Source organism: Lontra canadensis, unplaced genomic scaffold (assembly GCF_010015895.1).
Source record: "Lontra canadensis isolate GAN:19392208 unplaced genomic scaffold, GSC_riverotter_1.0 scaffold25, whole genome shotgun sequence".
Lineage (NCBI taxonomy): Eukaryota > Metazoa > Chordata > Mammalia > Carnivora > Mustelidae > Lontra > Lontra canadensis.
Genome location: NW_022631019.1, coordinates 15414846 through 15437917, shown reverse-complemented (window position 1 = coordinate 15437917; position 23072 = coordinate 15414846). Strand labels below are relative to the sequence as shown.

General features: G+C 44.4%; 1 protein-coding gene across 7 annotated transcripts in view; it reads left to right on the top strand.

Moving 5' to 3' along the window:
- Positions 1-11145: 11145 nt before the first annotated feature.
- Positions 11146-23072, top strand: part of USP48 (ubiquitin specific peptidase 48) — a 91083-nt gene continuing 79156 nt past the window's right edge. For all 7 annotated transcript variants that reach the window (XM_032863683.1, XM_032863682.1, XM_032863680.1 and 4 more), the window contains exon 1: positions 11146-11481. In XM_032863683.1, the coding sequence (XP_032719574.1) occupies positions 11348-11481 (134 nt within the window). In that variant the 5' untranslated portion in view covers positions 11146-11347. The remainder of the gene's footprint in view (positions 11482-23072) is intronic.

Below are 23072 nucleotides of genomic sequence, written 5' to 3'. Positions count from 1 at the left end.
TGATGGCATTAAAAATCTGCTTGTGCTTTATACATACTATGTGAGTCTGCGTAGATTTCAAGCCTCCCTCCTCTTGGAAAAAGAATCTACTTTTAACCACACCTCTGGATCTAAAACAGTAATCCTTGGGGGCCTGGGTGGCTCAGTTGGTGGAGCATCTGCCTTTGGCTCAGGTTGTGATCCCAGGGTCCTAGGATTGAACCCTGCATCTGGCTCCCTGCTCAGTGGGGAGCCTGCTTCTTCCTTTCCCTCTGCCTCTCCCCACCATTCATGCTTTCTCTCAAATAAATAAGTTAAAAACAAAAAGTAATCCTTATTCAAAAAAGGGCAAAAGCCATGTGGTTGGGCCCGGCCACACACAGGTGTCCAATGAGATTGTAACACAGAGAAAGCTGCATAGTCCTGCTAGGTCACACATAAGTGACCAATTGAATTACAATTTACCCTATAGTAGATATTTGAACTAGTCTATCACCTTGGTCAGAACTGGCACCCAAAAGCACCCAAAGGGTGGGGCCCATACTCCTTGGTATCTAGGGAGACAGTATGCGCCCCCACTGATTGAATACCTCCACTTGGCCTGACCCACCCTTGTATTTGGGCTTTGTTACCTGGGACTGGTTTCCGGGACTTGTTTTTAAGTAAGTCCCCTGGGGTGGGGGGCGGCAGGGACAGTTTAAGTCTTACTTCGCAAACAACAAAATCACTGTTTAACCGGATAGCATTGCTCTGGCTGAATGGGCCCTTACAGAGGGCACAAACAGTAACACAAGATTGAAGTTAGGAGTGGCCAGATTGTGAAGTGCCCTTAAGTTTTAGTTTCCTTGTATTCTAACCAGGGCGCATGGGACCCGAGAGCCCCTGGCGCCGGGCAGGGGGGTGGAGGGAGGGATGTGGCAGACACATCAAGTTCAGCCACTCACCATGGACAAAAATCCAAAGGCAGAGACACAAGTGGTGGTGAAATGAGAAAAGGTTTCTGTGAGCCTGACACGGGAAAGACAGCAGACTAGCGTGTGAAAGACGGTAAAGTGCTGGAACTACTTCCAGGTTTATATAGAGAAAACGTGAGACAAAAGTCAGATGCGTATGTGGAGGTGGGCAGAGAAGTCAGATCAGTCTTTCGGGCAATCACTCCCATCTTGAGGGTTCAGGGCAGTCCCGGTTGCTTGAGGGGGTAGTTTTGGCTCACCAACGCCCCCTCCGGGGATGATTTGCCTGCTGGGTCTTTTGTCTGAGTTAAGAGATAAGCTGGAAAGCACTTAATCACAGACTGAGGTCAAAATGGAGGTAGTCCTCTTCCTTTACTACTGTAATTAATCACACTTGGCTGCTTCTGGAGGTCAGACGTCCAGAGAGGGTTTCTTCAAACTTAAGGTGTTGGCAGGGCTGGATTCCTGTGGGCACTTCAAGAGAGAATCCATTTCCTTGCCTTTCCCAGCTTCTAAAGGGTGCCTGCATTCCTTGGCTTGTGACTCCTTCCACCTTCAAAGTCAGCTGGGGGACATCTCTGTCTCTGACCATTCTGCCTCCCTCTTATAAAGATCCTTGTGGGGGTACTTGGGTAGCTCAGTCAGTTAAGTCTCTGCCTTTGGCTTGGGTCGTGATCTGGGATTGAATACCATGTTGGGCTCCCTGCTCAGCGGGAGCCTGCTTCTCCCTTCCCTGCTCCCCATGCTTGGGCTCTCTCTGTCAAGTAAATAATATCTTTTAAAAACCCAAGAGGAAGCACCTGGGTGGCTCAGTGGGTTAAGCCTCTGCCTTCAGTTCAGGTCATGATCTCAGGGTCCTGGGATCAAGCCCCAAATCGGGCTCTCCGCTTCCCCCTCACTTCCCCCTCTCTCTCTGCCTGCTTGTGATCTCCCTCTTTCTGTCAAATAAATAAATAAAATCTTTAAAAATATATATTCAAAAACAAAAACAAAAAAACCCTGTGGTTACATCAGGCCTATTCAGGTAATCCAGGATAATTTCCCCCATTTTAGTATCTTTAAATCTCATCTGCAAAGTCCCTTTTGCAACATAAGGTAACATATTCACAAATTTGGGGAATAGGACATGGCCATTTGTCTTACTCTGTCTGGTCTTCCATAACAAAAATACCATACTAAAATAGTATAAAAACAAATAAAATACTATAGACTGTGTGATTATCAACAACAGAAATGTATTCCTTACAGTTCTAGAGGCTGGGAAGTTCAAGTTCAAAGTGCTCACAGATTTGGTCTGGTGAGAACTCATTTCCTGGTCCATAGAAAGCGGTCTTCTCAGTGTCCTCACATTGGTGGAAGGGGCAAGGGAGCTCTTTGGGGTCTCTTATGAGAGTGCTAATCCCATTCAGAAGGGCTCCTCCCTCATGATCTAAGACCCTCCAAAAGGCCCCACCTCCAAATGCCATCACACTGGGCATTGGGATTTAACATGTAAATTTTGGGGAAATGAAAATATTCGGTATATGGCGAGAGCTTCGAGGGAGGTACTACTCTGCCTGCTACAGCCCTTTAGGTCACTAAAAGGAGATCAGATTTTATTTAAAGTGTCAAAGGGAGCGCCTGGGTGACTCAGTCAGTTAAGCCTCTGCCTTTGGCTCAGGTCATGATTCCAGGGTCCTGGGATCGAGCCCCACATCCTTGCTTGGTGCGGAGTCTGCTTCTCCCTCTCCCTTTCCTCCCCACTCATGCTCTCTAATAAAATCTTTTTAAAAAAGGTGTGAAAGGATGACAAAATGGAGTGACATAATCTGATTTGTTTCATTTCTTTTTTATTGACTGATAGAGAAATGGGCCCAAAGCAAAGGCTGGCAAAACTCCAGTTGTGATGCTGTGATTTCTAACAAATCCATGTTCCATGTTCCTCCTTGCCTCCCAGAGTTCCTAAACCCTTGAAATTTCCTAACTAATTAGAGTGATAAATTGTCTTTCGTTATTTGTAATGACCCCTTTCCAACCACATCTGACTTTATGTTGCTGACTGAGGTGGCTTTTGGAAAGCCCCTGGGTTACCTAAGAATGGGGACTGGCTGCCGGGAAAACCAATCATGATCAGAAGGCTGGAATTATCATCCACACTCCCATCCTCCCCACCTCTGGGGTGTGGAGATACAGATCGTCCGTGGCCAATGATGTAATCAACCCTGGCTGTGTAATCAAACCTCCATAAAACCCAAAAAGGGTGGGGTCCCGAGGACTTTCTGGGCTGGGGAAGAGCGGAGGTACTGGGAGTACTGTGTGTCTGGGAGAAGGCATGGAAGCTCTGTGCCCCTTCTTGTATCCCTTGCCCTGTGCCCGTCTTCTCTCTGGCTGTTCCTAAGTTACATCCTTTTCTAATAAACTGGTAGTTTATTAGATTAATTAGATCAATTTAATTAGATTAATTAAATTAATTAAATTAATTAGATTAATTTAATTAGATTAATGTTTTCCTGAGGTGCCTGGGTGGCTCAGTAGGTTAAGCCTCTGCCTTCAGCTCAGGTCGTGATCTCTGGGTCTTGGGATGGAGCCCCGCATTGGGCTCTCTGCTCAGCAAGGAGCCTGCTTCCCCCTCTCTCTCTGCCTGCCTCTCTGCCTACTTGTGATCTCTCTCTCTGTGTATCAGATGAATAAATAAAATCTTAAAAAAAAAATGTTTTCCTGAGTTCTGGGAGCTGCTCTAGCAAATCAGTCAAACCTGAGGAGGGGATGATGGGCACCTCAGACTTATAGCCAGTTGGTCAGAAACACAGGTGAGAAGCCGGATTTGCAATTGATGTCTAAACGGGGTATGTGTGTGTGTGTGAGTGTGCGTGCGTGCATCTGTGCACGCATATGGTCTTGAAGGACTGAACCCTTAACCTGTGTGACATGGTGTAGTTTCCAGGTAAATAGTGACAGAATTGGTTAAATTTGTGGGCTGTCTCGCTGGTGTCCCAGAATTGCTGGATGTGTGGAAAACCCACACACCTGGTGTGATAAGTGAAACAGTATTGTCATGTAGGGGAGACAATGGGAGTAAGTTTTTCTGTTACACTAGCATTTAGAAAACCAGTAGAATAGGAGGCAGCAGCAAAGAAGACGGAGAAGGAGCCGCAGCTGGGGGAAGTGGAAAACCAGGAGAGGATACGGCCTAGACCAAGAGAAGGACATTTCAAGATGGCATGAGTGGTGACGGCAGCCGGCTGAGGACTGAGAAGACCCTTGGATTAGGTAACATGGAAGCAGTGCTGACCTGGATAAAAGCTGCTGCTGCGGAGGGATAAGGCCCTAGGCCAGATCGGAGTTGGTTGAAGAGTGAATAGAAGATGAGTTAAATCGTGGCACCTGGGTGGCTCGGTCAATTAAGCGATCAACTTGTGATTTTAGCTCTGGTCATGATCTCAGGGGTGGTGGGCTCAAGCCCAAGGTTGGGCTCCCCACTGAGTGGGGAGTCTGCTTGAGATTCTCTCTCTCCCTCTCCTCTTGCTGTGCATGCTCTCTCTAAAATAAATAAAATTTTTTTTAAGGTTTTATTTATTTATTTGACAGACAGAGATCACAAGTAGGCAGAGAGGCAAGCAGAGGGGGAGGGGGAAACAGGCTCCCTGTGGAGCAGAGAGCCGGATGCGGGGCTCGATCCCAGGACCCTGGGATCATGACCTGAGCTGAAGGCAGAGGCTTAACCCACTGAGCTGCCCAGGCACCCCTTAAACAAAGATCATTTAAGTCAACATAGCGTAGGCCTAGGCTGTCCATTACAGTAGCCACACCCAGATATGGCTAATGAGCCTCTAAATGAGGCAAGCTTTTTTTTTTTTAAGATTTTTAAATATTTTATTTATTTATTTGACAGGGAGATCACAAGTAGGCAGAGAGGCAGGCAGAGAAAGAGAGGGAGAGAAGCAGGCTCCCCACTGAGCAGAGAGCCCAATACGGGACTCGATTCGAGCACCCTGAGATCATGACCTGAGCCAAAGGCGGAGGTTTTAACCCATTGAGTCACCCAGGCGTCCCAAAGCAAGTTTATTTTATTTTTTAAAAGATTTTATTATTTATTTATTTGACAGACACAGAGAGAGATCACAAGTAGGCAGAGAGGCAGGCAGAGAAAGAGAGGGAGAGAAGCAGACTCCCTGCTGAGCAGAGCCCAATGTGGGGCTCAATCCCAGGATCCCGAGATCATGACCTGAGCCGAAGGCAGAGGCTTAAACCACTGAGCCACCCAGGCGTCCCAAGGCAAGTTTATTTTAAAGATTTTATTTATTTGTCAGAGAGAGAGGGAAAGAGCACACAAGCAGGGGGAGTAGGAGAGGGAGAAGCAGGGTCCCCACTAAGCAGGGAGCCTCATGTGGGACTTAATCCTGGGACCCTGGGATCATGACCTGAGCCAAAGGCAGATGTTTAAGCGACTGAGCCACCCAGGTGTCCCAATGAGGCAAGTTTAAACGAAGATGAGTTGCAACTGTAAAATGCACACCAGATTTCCAAATACAGTGTGAAAAAAGAAAGTATTTCATTAATAATTTAAATATTGATTTCATGTGGAAATGTACACAATTTGGATATATTGGGTTAAATATATTGTTAACATTAACTTCACTTTTTTTTCCTTTTTATTTTTTTTTTAAAGATTTATCGAGAGAGAGCGCAAGCGAGTGCACATGTGAGAGTAAACACAAGGAGGGGCAGAGGGAGAGGATCCCAAGCAGACTGTGCTGTACTCTGAGCCCAATGTGGGGCTCAACCTCAAGACCCTGAGATCATGACCTGAGTCGAAATTAGGAGTCAGATGCTTAACCGACTGAGCCATCCAGGCACCCCAGATTCTCCGTATATCTCACAGTTGTTCCTTCTGGACCTTCTTTCTAGGGTCCTTACCCTATTCCCAAAACTTACTAGGTGAAGGAGCAAGCCATGTAGCTGTGCTGGAGGAGTTCCAGGCAAATGAAGCAGCAAATGCAAAGGTCCTGAGGCAGAAGGCTGCTCTGGTGGTTGTGCACAGGGAGGAAAAAGGCAATGTTGTTTGGGAGCAAAGTTAGAGGAAGGGACAAGTAGTAGGAAATGAGGTCTGGGCAGTAAGGTGTAGAGGAGATGGCCTTTGTCATTTATTCTGAGGGGGATGGGAAGTAGGTTTTTAAGCCAAGGAATGTCCATCTGGTTTACATGCAGACTGCAAGAGGCAAAGGTGAAATCTGGAGACCAGTTAGGAAGCTTCTGCAATAATCCAGGTGGCGCCAGGATGGTAAGGGTAACTGCAGAGTGGTTGTATTCTGTATATATTTTGAAGGCACAAGACAGGGTTTGTGAAAGACCTGGATGGGGATGTATGAGAAAGATAGGTTAAACCTGACTGTAGGGGCGCCTGGGTGGCTCGGTGGGTTGGGCCTCTGCCTTCAGCTCAGGTCCTAGGATCGAGCCCCACATCGGACTCTGCTCAGCGGGGAGCCTGCTTCCCCCTTCTCCCTGTGCCTGCCTCTCTGCTTGCTTGTGATCTCTCTCTCTCTCTGTCAAATAAATAAAAATAAAAATAAATCATAAGCCTAAAGTTTCTGGTAAGATAGCGTTGTCATCTGCTGAGATGGTAGTTTTAGAAGGATATTTGGGGGCTGCTGGAAGTAGAATTAAGGATAGGTTTTGGACCTGTGAAGTGCAGAAGACCTATTGCTTATTGGAGATGGCCAAGTAAGCAGTAGGGGGTATACAAATCTAGCATTTTTCAAGTCTGGAGATACAAATTTGGTAGTCATCAACCCACAGCTGGTATTTAAAGCCACAGGAGGAGATCAGATCGTCCGGGGAGTAAATGTATTAGAGGAGAGGTCCAAGGACAACCTATGCCACTCTAATAAGTTTACGGGTTAGAACAAACCAGCAAAGGACACTAAAAAAGAATGACCAGTGAACCATGGGGAAAGCATGACGTCTTACAACCTAAAGACCAGGAGAGAGAGTTCCAAGGGAGAAAGTGAAAATGGGTCAAATCCTTTGGACAGGGGCGCCTGGGTGGCTCAGTGGGTTAAAGCCTCTGCTTTCGGCTCGGGTCATGATCCCAGGGTCCTGGGATCGAGCCCCACATCGGGCTCTCTGCTCAGCAGGGAGCCTGCTTCTCCGTCTCTCTCTGCCTGCCTCTCTGCCTACTTGTGTTCTCTGTCTGTCAAATAAATAAATAAAAATCTTAAAAAAAAAAAAATCCTTTGGACAGAGGAAGTACAATTGAGTGTGGGCTTACCCTGGATTTCACAGTGTGTCCTTCCTATGAGTGGTTTTGGGGGGTGAGAGAGGCACCAGCCTGATTTGGAATGGGCTCAACAGGGATAAGAAGGGACAGGAAGAGGGGAACAGTTCTTTCCAGTTTTGCTATAAGCAGAGCAGAGTGATGGGACAGTAGCTTGAGGGGGATGTGGGAGGCAAGAGAGTGTTAGAGTGGGGAGAAATCACCGCATATTTGAATGCTGATGAAAATCATCCAGTAGAGACTGAAAAATTCACAGTGCCGGACAGTATATCCTACAAGACTCAGAGTCCTGTCTGCTGTGCTGGTTTGTATGCCCCTGATGGGTGTGAAACTGCTTAAAAATGTAAAGTTGAGTAAAAGTCAAACTGGCTGTCCTAATGCTTCAGCAAAGCTCAGTTTTGTTTTGTTTTTTAATATTTTGTTTATTTGACAGAGATCACAAGTAGGCAGAGAGGCAGGCAGAGAGAGAGGAGGAAGCAGGCTCCCTGCTGAGCAGACCCTGGGATCATGACCTGAGCCAAAGGCAAAGGCTTTGGCCCACTGAGCCACCCAGGCACCCCAGCAAAGCTCAGTTTTAAAGTAATCCTTTTCCTCACTTCAGCACACCTCCCCTCCTCCCTCACCGCCTGAAGACAGGACAAAGAAGGCTGGCAGCACAACACAATGCCTGTGGAACCCTGCTAGATCCTGTATTTCCCCGTAAAAACCTCCAGCCCCTTCCTGGGGCGGGGGAAGGCCTTGCAATTTTTTTTTAAATATTTTATTTATTTGAGAGAGAGAAAATGAGCGGGTCGGGGAGGCCTTGAGGGAGAAGGACAAGTGATCTGCATTGGGTTTGATCCCAGGACCCCACACCATGACCTTGAAGTTGACCACACAACCTACAGTGCACGCAAGTGCCTCGAGGGCTTGTGGTTTTTGAAGGCCGTAGTAGCCCGCTGTGGGGCCTTCTTTGCCCGGCAAAGCAATAAAGCTATTGTTCCTCTTTATCCCAAATTCTGTCTTCCTGTTCTGTTTGGCTCTGAATCACGGAGGTCGCTTTTTGATAACATACCTAAAATGCAATACAGCTGACCCTTGAACTGTGTTGGTCCACTTACACTTTTTTCTATAAATACAGTACTGTAGATGTATTTTTCTCTTCCTTATGATTGTCTTAACACTTTCTTTTCTCTAGTTTAAGATACAGTAAAAAAGGGGTGGCTGGGTGCCTCAGTAGTTAAGCGTCTACCTTTCGGCTGTAGTTATGATCCCAGGGTCCTGGGATCGAGCCCCACATCCGGCTCCCTACTCAGCGAGGAGCCTGCTTCTCCCTCTCCTACTCCCCCTGCTTGTGTTCCTTCTCTCACTGTGTCTGTCAAATAAATTTTAAAAAATCTTTAAAAAAATACAGCCAAAAAAAATTTTATAATACATAGGACAAAATGTGTTCATTGTTTTTAGTAAGGCTTCTGGTCAACAGCAGGTTATCAGTTTAAGTTTTGGGGGAGTCAAAAGTTCTATCCAGAATTATCACATCACCCGGGGGGTCAAGGTACAGCAGACGGTTCAAGGGTGTACTGTATATTAAAAATTGAAATCATCGTCTCCCTTAGAAATCTGCTATTGCTTTAGTTCTACCTCACTAGGTAGAAAATCTTAATTACCCAAGTAAGAAAACTGCACATATAAGTGACCACATGGTGAATAGTCAGTTTTATTGTGTGCCAAGTGAAACAATGGATGTCCCAGATAGTTGGAGGCATCAAGGAAAGGGCTGTGACCCAGACTTGAAGGTCAAGTAACACAAAGGTTAGTAGACACTGATTAGACCAACATCAAGTTGTAGCAATTCCACATCCTAAATATCTTGGAATTTGTCTGCTCATGCCATATCTATCATGAAATAGGACTACCTCCGTTTTGACCTCAGTCTGTACTTTAAGTTATTCTTTCCAGCTTATTTCTTAACTCAGGGAAAAGACCCCACAGGCAAAGCATCCCCTGAGGTGAGCCAAAACTACCCCCTCAAGCAACAAGGACTGCCCTGAGCCAGCAAGACTGGGAGTGATTGACCCAAAGATTGATCTGACCTTCACTGCCCACCTAGGTGTACTTGACCCTTGTCCCATATTTTTTCTTCTCTTTTATCTTTCTTTCTTTCTGAGATTTTATTTATTTGACAGGCAGAAATCACAAGCAGGCAGAGAGCAGGTGGGCTGGGGATGGGGGGGAAGCAGGCTCCCTGCTGAGCAGAGAGCCCTGATGTGGGGCTCCATCCCAGGACCCTGAGATCATGACCTGAGCCAAAGGCAGAGGCTTAACCCACTGAGCCACCCAGGCGCCCCCCACATTTTCTTAAACCTCGATTATCTTAAGCACTTGGGAGAGAGCCTTTGAGATGGTCCCGGTGTTGGCCTCGCTGAGATAAATTCCTTTCCTGTTTCACCACCACTCATATCTCTGCCTTTGGATTTTTATCAGTGGTGAGTGGCTGCACCAGGTATGTTTGGGACCCCCAGAGCCAGGTGCTTTGACACCACAGCTGGGTTACATTTCCCCAGTTGAGGGCTTCGCTGCCCTCTGTTACTTCAATAGTCTTATAAGAGGTTTCTTTGCTTTTGACCTTGACCCAGACTGAGGAAGCCATACAAAATGCAAATCTCCAGTGTCTCTCACCAGCTTTAAACTTTTCAAGGAATGTCTCAGATAATGGCAAGCCTGCTTCTCATGGCTTACCTCTCACCTCCCTGTCTCCGAATTTGTTTTCTGACACCGAGAAATTCCTCTCTAATGTGCCTTTGCTCCTTGCGGTTCCCTTTGTCTGTAATGGTGCCTTTTTTTCCCTCCTGGCTAAGTTTTACTCATCTTTTAAAGATGTGCTTAGAAATAATCTCTTCTGGTAAGCCTTTTAGCAAGTACTGCAAACCTTCCAAGGCTGCGAAGGGTAGCTCTCTGTTTCTACGGCTCTCCCCTCACCCACGCCCAATGGCGGGGACCACGTCTTATCTTCGTCATGCTTTCAGCAAATATTTGTCTAATGACTCGAACACTTTAAGCGTCAAGTCCAAGGTTACCCAGCTGGTAAACTGCTGTGTCAGAAATTAGTGCTTTAGACCCCCGGAGGGCTCTCATTCAAATGTAAAGTCCTCAAAAATCTTCCCTCTAGCAGTGTTCTTAACAGTTTACAAAACATTTCGATCAGGCTAGTCGTTATATCCTGGGGCAGGACTTGTATAAAAAGGTAATGTTTCTAAACCCGGGAGCTAGAGAGGAGCTTCAGCAAAGCCCTAAGGAGTCTTCACAAGCAGGTAACAGCAGTGAGGAGGGTCAGCCAGCTGCAGTGAAGACCCTCCCAGCCCGAGAAACCCCACCCAAGATCCCCTCCCATCCAAGGCCCCCCCCCATCTCGAGGACTACAAATCCCAGCATGCATAGCATCCAGTGAGTGACAGCACGGCAGCACGCTGGGACACGTAGTCCAGTTGTAGTTCAGGAAAAGCCCAGAACGTCCCGTGACGTCAGGAGGGCTCGGGAAAGGAATCGGAACCGGCCCAGGCTCAAGTTTAATCATCCTCTAGAGAGCCGACCCTGGGTTTTTTGGTGACCCAGTTTCAGGTCCTACCCCGCAGTCCAGCGACCCTATGGTGTGCGTTGAAGTAGCTTCTCGCGTGACTCCTTCAAGGTTAAAGGGGAAGTAGCACAGAGCAAGAATAGGCAGCCTTCTGCCCTCGAGGCGCCGGCTTGTTAGGGTAGTGGTATGCAGGACGCTAGCCTAGCTAGGAACTGGGACGCTGCTTGCCCAGCAGCGCCGGTGAGGACGTGGCAACACTACCCCAAACAGCTGCTTCCCTTTCCTCCGCCCGTCGGGCTAGAGGCGCGGGAGGCGCAAAGGTTGCTGGGAACGCGCATGCGCCCACAGCGACGGGGAGTACACCTCCAACGTCTGTGGACGCGGGGGGTGTCGGGTGTCGGCGGCGGCGCTTTGCGGCGGGTCGTGCGGGTCGGGCGCGGGCGGGCGGGCGCGGCTGCAGTGGCGCGCACAGGTGATTGACTGGCCAGCTGGCTGAGGAATCGCCTGGTCCCCATTGCTGGCAGGTGGCGGAGCCCATTTGGGCGGCGGCAGCAGCAGGAGCGGCAGCAGCTACGGCCCGGCTCGGGAGGCGCTTCTCGGGCCAAGGCTATGGCCCCGCGGCTGCAGCTGGAGAAGGCGGCCTGGCGCTGGGCGGAGACGGTGCGGCCCGAGGAGGTGTCGCAGGAGCACATCGAGACCGCCTACCGCATCTGGCTGGAGCCCTGCATCCGCGGCGTGTGCAGGTGAGGCCCGCGCACCGGGCCTTGCGCCCCCCACCTCGCTTCGGACCTTGGAAAAGCGGACCAGGGGCCGGGGGTCATGTTGGGGGAAGGAGGACGGCAGCCAGCTGTGTGCATCTAGCAGGCGCGGAGAGGAACAAGGTGGAGGCTTCCTCCTTAGCGCGTCTGGGCGACCTGAGCAACGCAGCCATCCTGGGCTCGCTGCGCGGAGGTGATGCTGCTGAAAGCCCTTTAGAAAAAGGTTCTGGGTTCTTATCTAGAAGATGGCGGTGGAAATGGTTGAAGGCAGGAGCTGAGAGTTTAGCAAACGTTGTTGGTTATATCTTGGCCACGGCTCGGCTTTTTCTGTTGTAGAAAGGGAACTTCGAAGTGAGTTTCATCACAGTATATCATTTATTACTGTTGACGGTGAAGGCTTGGTCATCTTAATATTAGTTTTGGATAGGGCAGATTTGGAAAAACGTGTGGTTAGCTTACCTCATTGGTATCCTTCGCCTCCAGTTGACCTCCCGTCTCTTGTTAATCTGTTTTAGGCTTTTTATTGGGGGGGGGGGTCGTCACTTTAGCAGGTACGAAGTTTGAGCTGTGTAAGTTCTGTCCTTCACTTCCGCTTAGCCCTTGAACCTTGCCTTTCCTTTGAGTTCGAATTCTTAGGCATTGTTCCTGTCTCTTCTGTTTTTCCACCTTTTAACGCGGGAACTATAGTTTTTGTTCCGGAATGTTGTTGAATTGACTTAGCCACGCCGGGCATGCTCAGTAGCCATACTTCAGTCGGCATTTAGTAAAGGCTTTCTGCAGTTTTTACACTCCGCGGCGGGATCCGGAAGAAATGAAAGTCAAGGTCTCCGCTTCAGAATTAAAGTCAAGTTTCAGAAGTGATTCAAGTTAGGGAGCTTCCATAAAGCAGACGAATAATTCCAGGCTCTGGGTGTCTGGCTCCACAAGGAGGGCACATCTGACTCCCGACAGTAAGTACTGGAATGACAGGGTCTGTGTATAATAGAATTTATTAAGCTTCAGTTAGTCTCTCAACGTAATCAGATTCCACAGTAACAAAAAAAAAAAAAAAAAAGAAAGAAAAGAAAAATACTTTCACTGTTATAATTCTGATTTTAACACAAAGGAGTAGAAATTGGCTGGGATCGCTGTAAGGGTAATGTCAGAGTTTTAAGTTGCAGTTGCAATGTTTGTATCCAAGCAGGATCGTTGTTGGTTTTGTTTTGTTTTGTTTTGTTTTGTTTGCATTGGGGTATAAGTCACATATTGTCTGATTCACCCATTTAAAATGTACTGTCCAGTGTTTTTTGTTTGTGTGTTCACAGGGTTGTTCAGCTATCACCACAGTCTGATTTTAGAAGCTTTTTTGCCCCTCCCTCCCATGCTCTTTAGCCATTAGATTGGCACTCTGTCCTCCCCTGTACACCACCACCCCAAGCTCCAAGCAACCCGCTGATCAGCTTTCTGCCTCCTAATTTGCCTATCTTGGACATTTCATGTAAATAGAATCTTAAAACAGGTGGATTTTTGTGACTTTTTTTTTCACTTAATGTAATGTTTTCAAGGGTCATCCGTGTTGTAGCACATGTTGGTATTTAATTTCATATTTAAAAGTTTGTAAAGCACGCAACAAAATTTATTATTTTTTTTTAATTTATTTATTTGACAGCACAAGTAGGCAGAGAGGCATGCAGAGAGAGAGAGGGAAGCGGGCTCCCCGCTGAGCAGAGAGCTCCCTGCTGGGTTTGATCCCAGGACCCCAAGACCATGACCTAAAAGCAGAGGCTTAACCCATGAGCCACACAGGTGTTCCCCAAATTTATTATTTTATACAGTTAAATGACATTAAATATCTTTATAACTGGTACACCTGTCACCATTGTCTGGTTGGAGGGCTTTTCCATCACCCTAAAAGAGACTCCATACCCATTAAACAGTCACTTCCCGTTTTCCCCTCGAGCAGCCACTGATCTTTCTGTCTCTGTGGGTTTCTCTTTTCTTAATATTTCCTATAAATGGAATCCTACAATGTGTAGCCTTTTTTGTCTGGCTTTCACGTAACATGTTTTCCATGTTGTAGCATTGATCTCTACTTTATTCCTTTTTGTGGCTGAGTAATAGTCCATTGTTTGGATATATACCGTATTTTGTTTATCTGGTCATCAGTTGATGGACTTAAGAAATCCCCCCCCCCCAGCTTTACCGAGGAATACCTGACAAATAGAATTGCCTATATTTAAAGTGTACAACTTGATTTGATATACGTACACGTGGTAGAAAGAGTACTGTGAGCAAGGTAGATTTTTGTTTTTGTTTTTAAGATTTTATTCATGTACTTGACAGAGTAAGAGGGATAGGGCATAAGCAGGGGCAGTGCCAGGCAGAGGGAGAGGGAGAAGCAGGCTCCCCACTGAGCAGGGGGCCTGCTGTGGGGCTCCATCCCAGGACGCTGGCCAAACCAAAGGCACGTGCTCATCCTGCTGAACCACCCAGGTGCTCTTAAGATCAAGGTAGTTAAACACATCTGTCACCTCACATAGTTAACTTGATGAGCATTTTGTTATACCTACTTTTTGGCTGTTGTGCTAGCTGTGCACATTTGGCTGTGAGTTTTTGTTAGAATACGTGTTTTCAGTTCTTTCAGGTGTCCACCTAGGAATGAAATTGCTGGGTCACGGTAATTATGTTTAACTGAGGCGCTGCCACACTGGTTTCTGGTGCTGCTGTGCCGTTCATTTTACATTCCCACCGGGAACGTGTGAGGGTTTCAATTTCCATCCTTGCCAACACATGCTGCTTTCCGTTTGTTTGCCATGCTAGTGAATTTGAAGTGGCATCTCATTATGGGTTTGGTTTGAATTTTCCTAACGACTAATGAATTGAATATCTTTGTGTGTTTGGCCATTTCTCTTTTTTTTTAATTGCCAAGGAATATTGCATTTTATGTATGTATTTCCCACATTTATATATCCATTCATCAGTTGATGGGCATTGGGTTGTTTCCGCTTTTTGGCTACTATGAATAATGTAGCCAAGAATATTTGTGTAGGGGTTTTTGTGTGGATGTATTCATTTATCTTGGGTATATCTGTAGGAGTGGAATTGCTGGGTCATAAAACTGTGGTTAACATTTTGAGGAACTGACAAACTATTTTCCAAACTGGCTGTGCTGTTTTACCTACAGTGTATGAAGATTCCAGTTTCTCCCCATCCTTGGCTCTTGTTTTTTTTTTTTTTTTTCTTCTTACAGCCATGCTAGTGGGTATAAGTGGTATCTCATTGTGGTGGGTTTTATTCCTTGTATAGTTTATTTATTTATTTATTTGAGAGAGGGAGAAAATGAGAAAGCGGGAGCATGAGAAGAGGGCGGGTTGGAGGGAGAAGCAGATTCCCTGCTGAGCAGGGAGTCTGATGAGGGACTCCATCCCGGGACTTCAGGAGCATGACCTGAGCTGAAGGCAGTCGCTCAACCAACTGAGCCACTCACGTGCCCCCTCATTGTGGTTTTGATTTGCATTTCCCTGCTGACTCAAGTTCAGAATCTTTCCTATGCTTCTTGGCCTTTCGTGTATTTTTGGAGAACTGTTTGTTAAAGTCCTTTGCCCATTTTAAAATAGGGTTGTTTTTGTATTATTGAGTTGTAAGTGTTCTTTATATATTGGATACAAATTCCTTATATTTGTAAATAGTCTCATTTCTATGGATTGTGTTTTCATATTTTTGTTGGTACTGTTTGTAGTAGAAAAGCTTTTAATTTTGATGTAGTCCCAACTTTGTCTGCTTGGTTGGTTGCTTGTGCTTTTTTTTTTTTTTTTTTTTTTTTTTTTTTTTTTTTTTTTTTTTTTTTTTAAGATTTATTTATTTGACAGAGATCACAAGTAGGCAGAGAGGCAGGCAGAGAGAGGAGGAAGCAGGTTCCCCACCGAGCAGAGAGCCCAATGCGGGGCTCAATCCCAGGACCCTGGGATCATGTCCTGAGCCAAAGGCAGAGGCTTTAACCCACTGAGCCACCCAGGTGCCCATGTATGCCTTTTTTCAATATACTTTTTTATACTTTACATACACAACTATTCTGAGATTCCAGAGCTGAAGAAGTGTTTAGTTTTTCTCAAAGAGTAAATGACTTAAGACTATTTACATTTCTGAAACTCTTTAGTAAAATCATGGCGAAAGCAACCTGTATTAAATTGTATACCCACAGAGTTCTACAAATATTATGTATCTTAATTCTTAAAAGAGTTTTTGCTTAACAATGAGGGTAACAGTTAAGTAAGTTCCTTGGAGTAAATTGGTTGGAAAGAGATGTGCATTTTTCATATTGATCCATGTTGCTGAATTACCGATCAGAATGATGGCTCCACTTTACGGTTCTACTGTATAAGAATGTCTTGTTTCCTCATACCCTTGCCAACACAATATGGGGGGTGGTGAGGCATAGGGAGAGAGAATTTTTCTTTTCTTTTCTTTTTTTAAGATTTTATTTATCAGAGAGCTTTTGAGCATGAGCACAAGTAGGAGGAGCAGCAGGCAGAGGGAGAAGCAGGCTCCCCGCTGAGCAAGGAGCCTGTTGCAGGGCTCTATGTCAGGACTCTAGAGATGGTGACCTGAGCTGAAATCGAGTCTCAGTCTTGACTGAGTGACCCACCCAGGTGCCCCTTAATCATGCTTTTTGATCAGATAGATCTCATATGTTAATTTGTTTCTTTTTGTGATAGTTAAAATCTTCATAGGAAAATTTCAGTCTAGACTAACTTCTACCCATGTATATAGGAGTAAGATGTCTATTTTGTTCTCATTAGAGAAACAGTACCAATGACTTATGAAATTAGAGCATTGCAGAAATGTAAATGCATTCTAGAAGGTCAGTATTATGCCCATTGACTTCTCATAGCTCTAGTCCAAAACCTTTGTGAGGGCTGCGGGGCCTCACTCTGAAGCTTTCTTCATCCAGCTGTTTTTTAAAAATTCTCCTTTATTTACTTATTTATTAAAGATTATTTATTTGCTTGACAGAGAGAGCACAAGTAGGTAGATACGGAGAGGGAGAAGTATGCTCCCTGTGGAGCTCGATCTTAGGACTCTGGGATCACGACCTGAGCTGAAGGCAGACGCCCAGTGACTGAGCCCCCCAGGCTGTTCTTCATTGATGAAGTTCAGTGACAACTCCTTCTCAGGAGTTGGTTCATGTTTCCTCACTTTAGCAGTATTGGTCCCTTGTGCTTTGCTAACTTTCCCTGACCCTCAGTGCAAGTTAGGGGACCTGCTTTTTAATTAAAAAAAAAACAAACAAAAAAAACAAAACAGTTTTTCAAAGATTTATTTATTTGAGAGTGTCCTGCATGCAGAGGGAGGGGCAGAGGAAGAGGGAGAACCTCCATCGGACTCCCGTACTGTGAGAACCCAATGCCCCCCACCTCGCCATTCGGGGGGGTCTCCATCCCACAACCCTCAGATCAGGACCTGAGCCCAAACCAAGAGTCATTAGCTCAACTGGTTGAGCCACCTGGGTGCCCCTTAATGCAAATTTTAAACATACATAGTAAGCAGAGAGGAGGATGGTATCAAAAATCGCCCCCTTACCCAGCTTTAATGGTTGTTGACTGATGAGCAATTTCTTGTTTTATTTGCATTGCATGTTCTTTTATTACTTAACACAAATTTAATCTAAAAATTGCCAATTTTATGCATCTTACTGGTTTAAATAGGTGTTTTGTGTTCCATGAAACTTGGATCCTTATCTGTTCTGGTTCATGGTTAAGTATTTTTTTGCTGCCAAGCATTTTAACATTTAGAGAATACTTTGTCCATAATTTTTGTGCAAAGTCAAAGCCCCTCAATCTCAGGCTAACTAACCATTGTTAAAATAGTATATTGTTGGGGTGCTTGGGTGGCTCAGTGGGCTAAGCTGCTGCCTTAGGCTCAGGTCATGATCTCATTCAGGGTTCTGGCATCGGGCTCTCTGCACTGCGGGGAGCCGGCTTCCCCTCCCTCTCTCTGCCTGCCTCTTTGCCTACTTGTGATCTCTGTCTTCTGTCTGTCAAATAAATAAATAAAAACGTTTAAAAAAAAGTATATATATAAATATTTTTTTTTCCTTTCTGTGTCTTTTAAATTCAAATATTTGAGTGTCTGCTGTATATCTTACTGGAGTAAATATTCATTCTTTTGTTCAACAGATAATTTTGGCACCTACTGTAGACTTGGTGTAGTATTCTAGAATGGCTTTGAGATAACCCCCCCAGAAGATGAAGTTCCTTCCTTCATGTGCCATGTGCCATGTATTTTACAGATAAGGCAGAATAGAATCAGTGTAATTGTTATTTTAGAAAAAAGGGAAGAAATGTCACACTACATACTTTCTGTAATTTTTTTTTTAAGGTTTTATTTATTTATTTGACAGGGATCAGAAGTAGGCAGAGAGGCAGGCAGAGAAAGAGGAGGAAGCAGGCTCCCCGCTGAGCAGAGAGCCCGATGCGGGGCTCGATCCCAGGACCCTTGGATCATGACCTGAGCTGAAGGCAGAGGCTTTAACCCACTGAGCCACCTAGGCACCTTTCTAATTTGTTTTGATTTTATAACACCTTTTAATTTGATAACACCTAGAAAATTTACCTTACTCTTTTAATAGGCGTGTAATATTTCACTGTGTCGAGGCTGATGTGTTAACTGTTCAGCAGTTCCCGGTTGGTGGACCTCCGGGTTCTCAGTTTTTGATACCATACAGATAATGCTTCTGTGAACATCCCTCTTGTATGTATCTTGGTTGAGTGAATGTTTTCACTTAGGTTGCTGGATGAGAAAGAGAAAAAGGGCATGATGACCATTTAAAATTTTGATAGGTGGTAAAGGGTCATACTGTTGAATACTTGATTCTAGAGTCACCCTATTTCCCACCTTCCCACCCCAGACATTCTTATTTCAAACACCTACTTTAATAGTGAAAGCATGTTATTATCCTATGCCCCCCCCCCTTTTTTTTTTTTTTGCTAGTACCATTGAGCATCTTTTTGTATATGTTGGCCATTTGTATTTCTACTGTGAATTGTGTGTCCTTGATTGTTGATCATTTTCTTACTGATTTTCAAGAGCTTTTTGAATACTTCTGCTGAAGATCCTTTTTCCTAATTTTTTTTTGACTTTGGTGTTTTTTTTTTCCCTTTTGATACATTAAAGATTATTTATTTATTTATTTATTTGATAGAGCGAGAGAGAGGGAACACAAGCAGGGGGAGTGGGAGAGGGAGAAGCAGGCACCTCGATGAGTAGGCAGCCCTATGTGGGGCTCAATTCCGGGACCCTGGGATCATGACCTGAGCTGAAGGCAGACGCTTAACGACTGAGCCACCCAGACCCCTCCTTTTGGTACATTAAAACTCCTTTTTATGTGGTCAAATTTGTCAGTATTTTTCTTTATGGTTTCAGGATTTCCCGATTCCAAGATTGTAGAAATGTTCACACATATTTTTAGTATTGATGGTTTCATTTTATGTATTAAATCTTTGTCCTTTACAGTTTAATTTGATTTAGAGAGTGAGATTGGAATCCAGCTTTCTTTGACTTTTTAGCCAAATGGCTACTCAATTTTCTTAAACTGTATATTGAATAATCTAGTCATCCCTCACTAGTTAAAAGGCCACTTTTATTATATGACAAATTATTATATGTACTTGGGTTTCTTTCTTTTTTTTTAAAGATTTTTATTTTTTATTTATTTGACAGACAGAAATCACAAGTAGACAGAGAGGCAGACAGAGAGAGAGAGGAGGAAGCAGGCTTCCTGCTGAGCAGAGAGCCTGATGCGGGGCTCGATCCCAGGACCCTGAGATCATGACCTGAGCTGAAGGCAGAGGCTTTAACCCACTGAGCCACCCAGGTGCCCGGGTTTATTTCTTTTATTTATTTCTACTTTTTATTTCCCTTATTAATTTGATTCATTTCTGTATTATGACCACAGTTCCAATTACTTAATACTTTAAAAATACCTGATAAGGTTAGACCCTTCTTAATTCCTCATAGTTTTTCTAGTGTTCCTTTTTTTTTTTTTTTTTTTTAAGATTTTGTTTATTTATTTGACACAGCGAGAGAGAGAGAGAGAGAGAGAGAGAGAGAGAGAACACAAGCAAGGGGAGCAGCAGGCAGAGAGAGAGGGAGAGGCAGGCTCCCCGCTTAGTAGAGAGCCCGATGCGGGGCTCGATCCCAGAACCCTGAGATCATGACCTGAGCCCAGGGCAGAGGCTTAACCCACTGAGCCACCCAAGCGCCCCTCTAGTGTTCTTATTTAACTAAAATTTATTTTTTTACATACAGAAAAGTATACCAATCATAAACATTACACAGGGGAAATGATCACAAGGGAACATAACAATGTATCTACCACCAAGGTTAAAATGTTGCTAGCATTCCGGAGGACACCCATCTTTCCTTTACTGCCTCTTACTGGTCATTAACATCTTCCTCCTCAAAAGTAACCACTACCCTTACTTTGGACACCACAGATTATTTTGCCTATTTTGAACTTTGTATACAATTAATTATACATTGTAGTTCATTCTGGCTTCATTTGCTCTCACAGTGTGGTTTGTCCACATTGTGGGTAGCAGTAGTGGGTTCATTTTTAAGGCTGTGCAGTATTCCGTTGTGTTACAGTATAATTTGATCCTTTCTGGTGGTGACGGTCTTTTGGAATTTTCCCAGAATTTGGCTGTTAGGAATAAAGTTGTGGTAAGCATTCTTGTATGTATCTTTTGATAACCTATACATACACTTTCTCCCCATATATATACGTTTTTGATAAAAGAGGCTTTGCTGGGTCATAAATGTTTATTTAGCTTATTAGATAATGACAGACTGTTTTCCAAAATGATTAAATCACATTATACTCTCCTGAGTACTGTGAGAGAGTTCATTTTCTACATATCCTCACAATAATCTGTTTAGTCTTAGCCATTATGATGGATATGTCATGGTTATCTCCTTATGGTTTAATTTGCATTTCTCAGTTGACCAATGAAATTGACCTTTTCATATTCTACTATTTACATATCCTCCAGTGGGGTGTTTGTTTAATTTTTTAAGCCTTGTTGAAATTTTAAAAAATTTTTTATTTTTGTTTTTTAAAGATTTTATTTATTTATTTGACAGACAGAGATCACAAGTAGGCAGAGGCAGGCAGAGAATGAGAGGGAGCCAGGGTCCCTGCTGAGCAGACAGCCCAATGTGGGGCTCGATCCTAGGACCCCGAGATCATGACCTGAACCGAAGGCAGAGGCTTCAACCCACTGGGCCACCCAGGCACCCCTTAAATTTCTTTTTTTAAATATTTTTAAGTAATCTCTACACCCAGCATAGGGCTCAACTTAGAAACCTGATCAAAAGTCTTGCTGCACTGACTGAGCCAACCAGGAGCCCCGCCTTATTCTCTTAACAGCATCTTTTGATGAACAGGAGTATTAATTTCTGTATAGTCCAGTTTAGCAATATTTTCTTTTTTTTTTTTTTAAGATTTTATTTATTTGACAGAGATCACAAGTAGGCAGAGAGGCAGGCAGAGAGAGAGGGGGAAGCAGGCTCCCCGCTGAGCAGAGAGCCTGATGTGGGGCTTGATCCCAGGACCCTGAGATCATGACCTGAGCTGAAGGTAGAGGCTTTAGCCCACTGAGCCACCCAGGCGCCCCGCAATATTTTCTTTATTATTGTTGCTTTTTGCATGTATTCTGTTTAAGAAATCGCCACCTTCCCCCAGGTCCTAAAGATCTCCTCTATTATCCTCTACAAAGCTGTATTGTATTGTCTTTCAGAAGAAGATCTACAGTCCACAGTCCACTTGGAATTGACTAATTTTATTCTTGTCATTTGGGAAGTAAGGTCCTGGAAGAATTTAAGGATTTCTTGTTCACTGTGACCTTAGCAGTGTAAGATGAGTGTTGAATGACTCCTAGTGGTAAATATCTTTGATGATAGAAAAAGCAGTGATTCCAAGGGAAAGGGAGGACATACATAGGGGAAAAAAATAAAAATTAACCAAATGAGACTTTTGAGAATTATCTGTACTTCATATATTTCTCTTAGCTTCCAAGGTAATGATCTGATTATTAAGAAAAAGTTATTCTTATATTTGGGACAGTCTTAACAAAGAATTGGAATAGAAGAAAAAACTCATTTGATAAAAAATTCTTTTGTTTTCTGTGTAATATTACAAAAATTCCTTTAACTTTTTTTGGTAAAACTAATTGATATTTAGAGTCAAGGATGGCACAGGGTGCTTTTCTTGTGGCTTTATTATACGTTCACTGATGTGCACTTCAATTTGAGAAGTACAGATAAGCTAAAATGAACTATAGTTGCATTGGGCTTCTAAGGAGTTTGAGCTCACTGCTGACTTGAACTCATCTCCAGTAAAAGCTACCACCCAGAGAACAAGATTGTAATATTTTCATAAAATTCCTTTTGATTTTCCTGCATATATGTAAAAACAATGCCATCATATTGTTATGCATATTTTGAAAAGGTACTTTGTAACTTAATACTAAGAATGTGTTCCCAGAGTATTACAGAGTTTATAAAAGTACTAATTTCTAGTCATTGCATATATTCCATTTTACATGGCCCAAAATTTAGCCATTTTCCTATTGAGCATTTGCCTGCCCCCCCTTTTTCTCTCCCCCCTTCTTTTGTTAAGTTCTTTTTTGTTAGCTCTTTCTGAGCATCCTTGTACGTAAAGTGTCTGCTTTGTTTCTTTTCTTTTCTTTTTTTTTTTAAAGATTTTATTTATTTGACAGACAGAGATCACAAGTAGGCAGAGAGGCAGGCAGAGAGAGAGGGGAGGAAGCAGGCTCCCTGCCAAGCAGAGAGCCCGATGTGGGGCTCTATCCCAGGACCCTGGGATCATGACCTGAGCCGAAGGCAGAGGCTTTAACCCACTGAGCCACCCAGGCGCCCCTGCTTTGTTTATTTTCTTAAAATAAAGATTGTAAAAGTTACATGAACATCCCCCCCCTTTTTTTAAGATTTTATTCATTTATTTGAGAACAAGGATGCATGAGTGGGAGGGGAAGAGAATGTGAAACAAACTCCCTGCAGAGCTCAGAGCCTCATGTGGGCCTCGATCCCACGACTCTGAGATACTAGGACCTGGTCTGAAAACAGGAGTTGGACACTCAACTGACTGATTCACCCAGGCTCCCCAAAAGTTAGATGAACATTCTTAAGGTTTTTGATATTTGCTTCCCCCATCTGTGTGCAGTACCTGAACATCCCTGTCACTCTGTGCCCTTGCTATTGGGTATGAAATTTTAAAGACTTTTGTGAGTTTTGGGGCACCTGGGTGGCTCAGTAGGTTCAGTGTCCGCCTTCGGGTTGGGTCATGATCCCAGAGTCCTGGGATCGAGCCCCTTGCAGGTTTTTCTCCCTCTGTCATTTCCTTGCTTGTGTTGTCTTACCCTCTCTCTCAAATAAATAGTCTTTTTTTTTTTTTAAGATTTTATTTATTTATTTGACAGAGATCACAAATAGGCAGAGAAGCAGGCAGGGAAAGAGGGGGATGCAGGCTCTCTGCTGAGCAGACAGCCCGACGTGGGGCTCGATCCCAGGACCCTGGG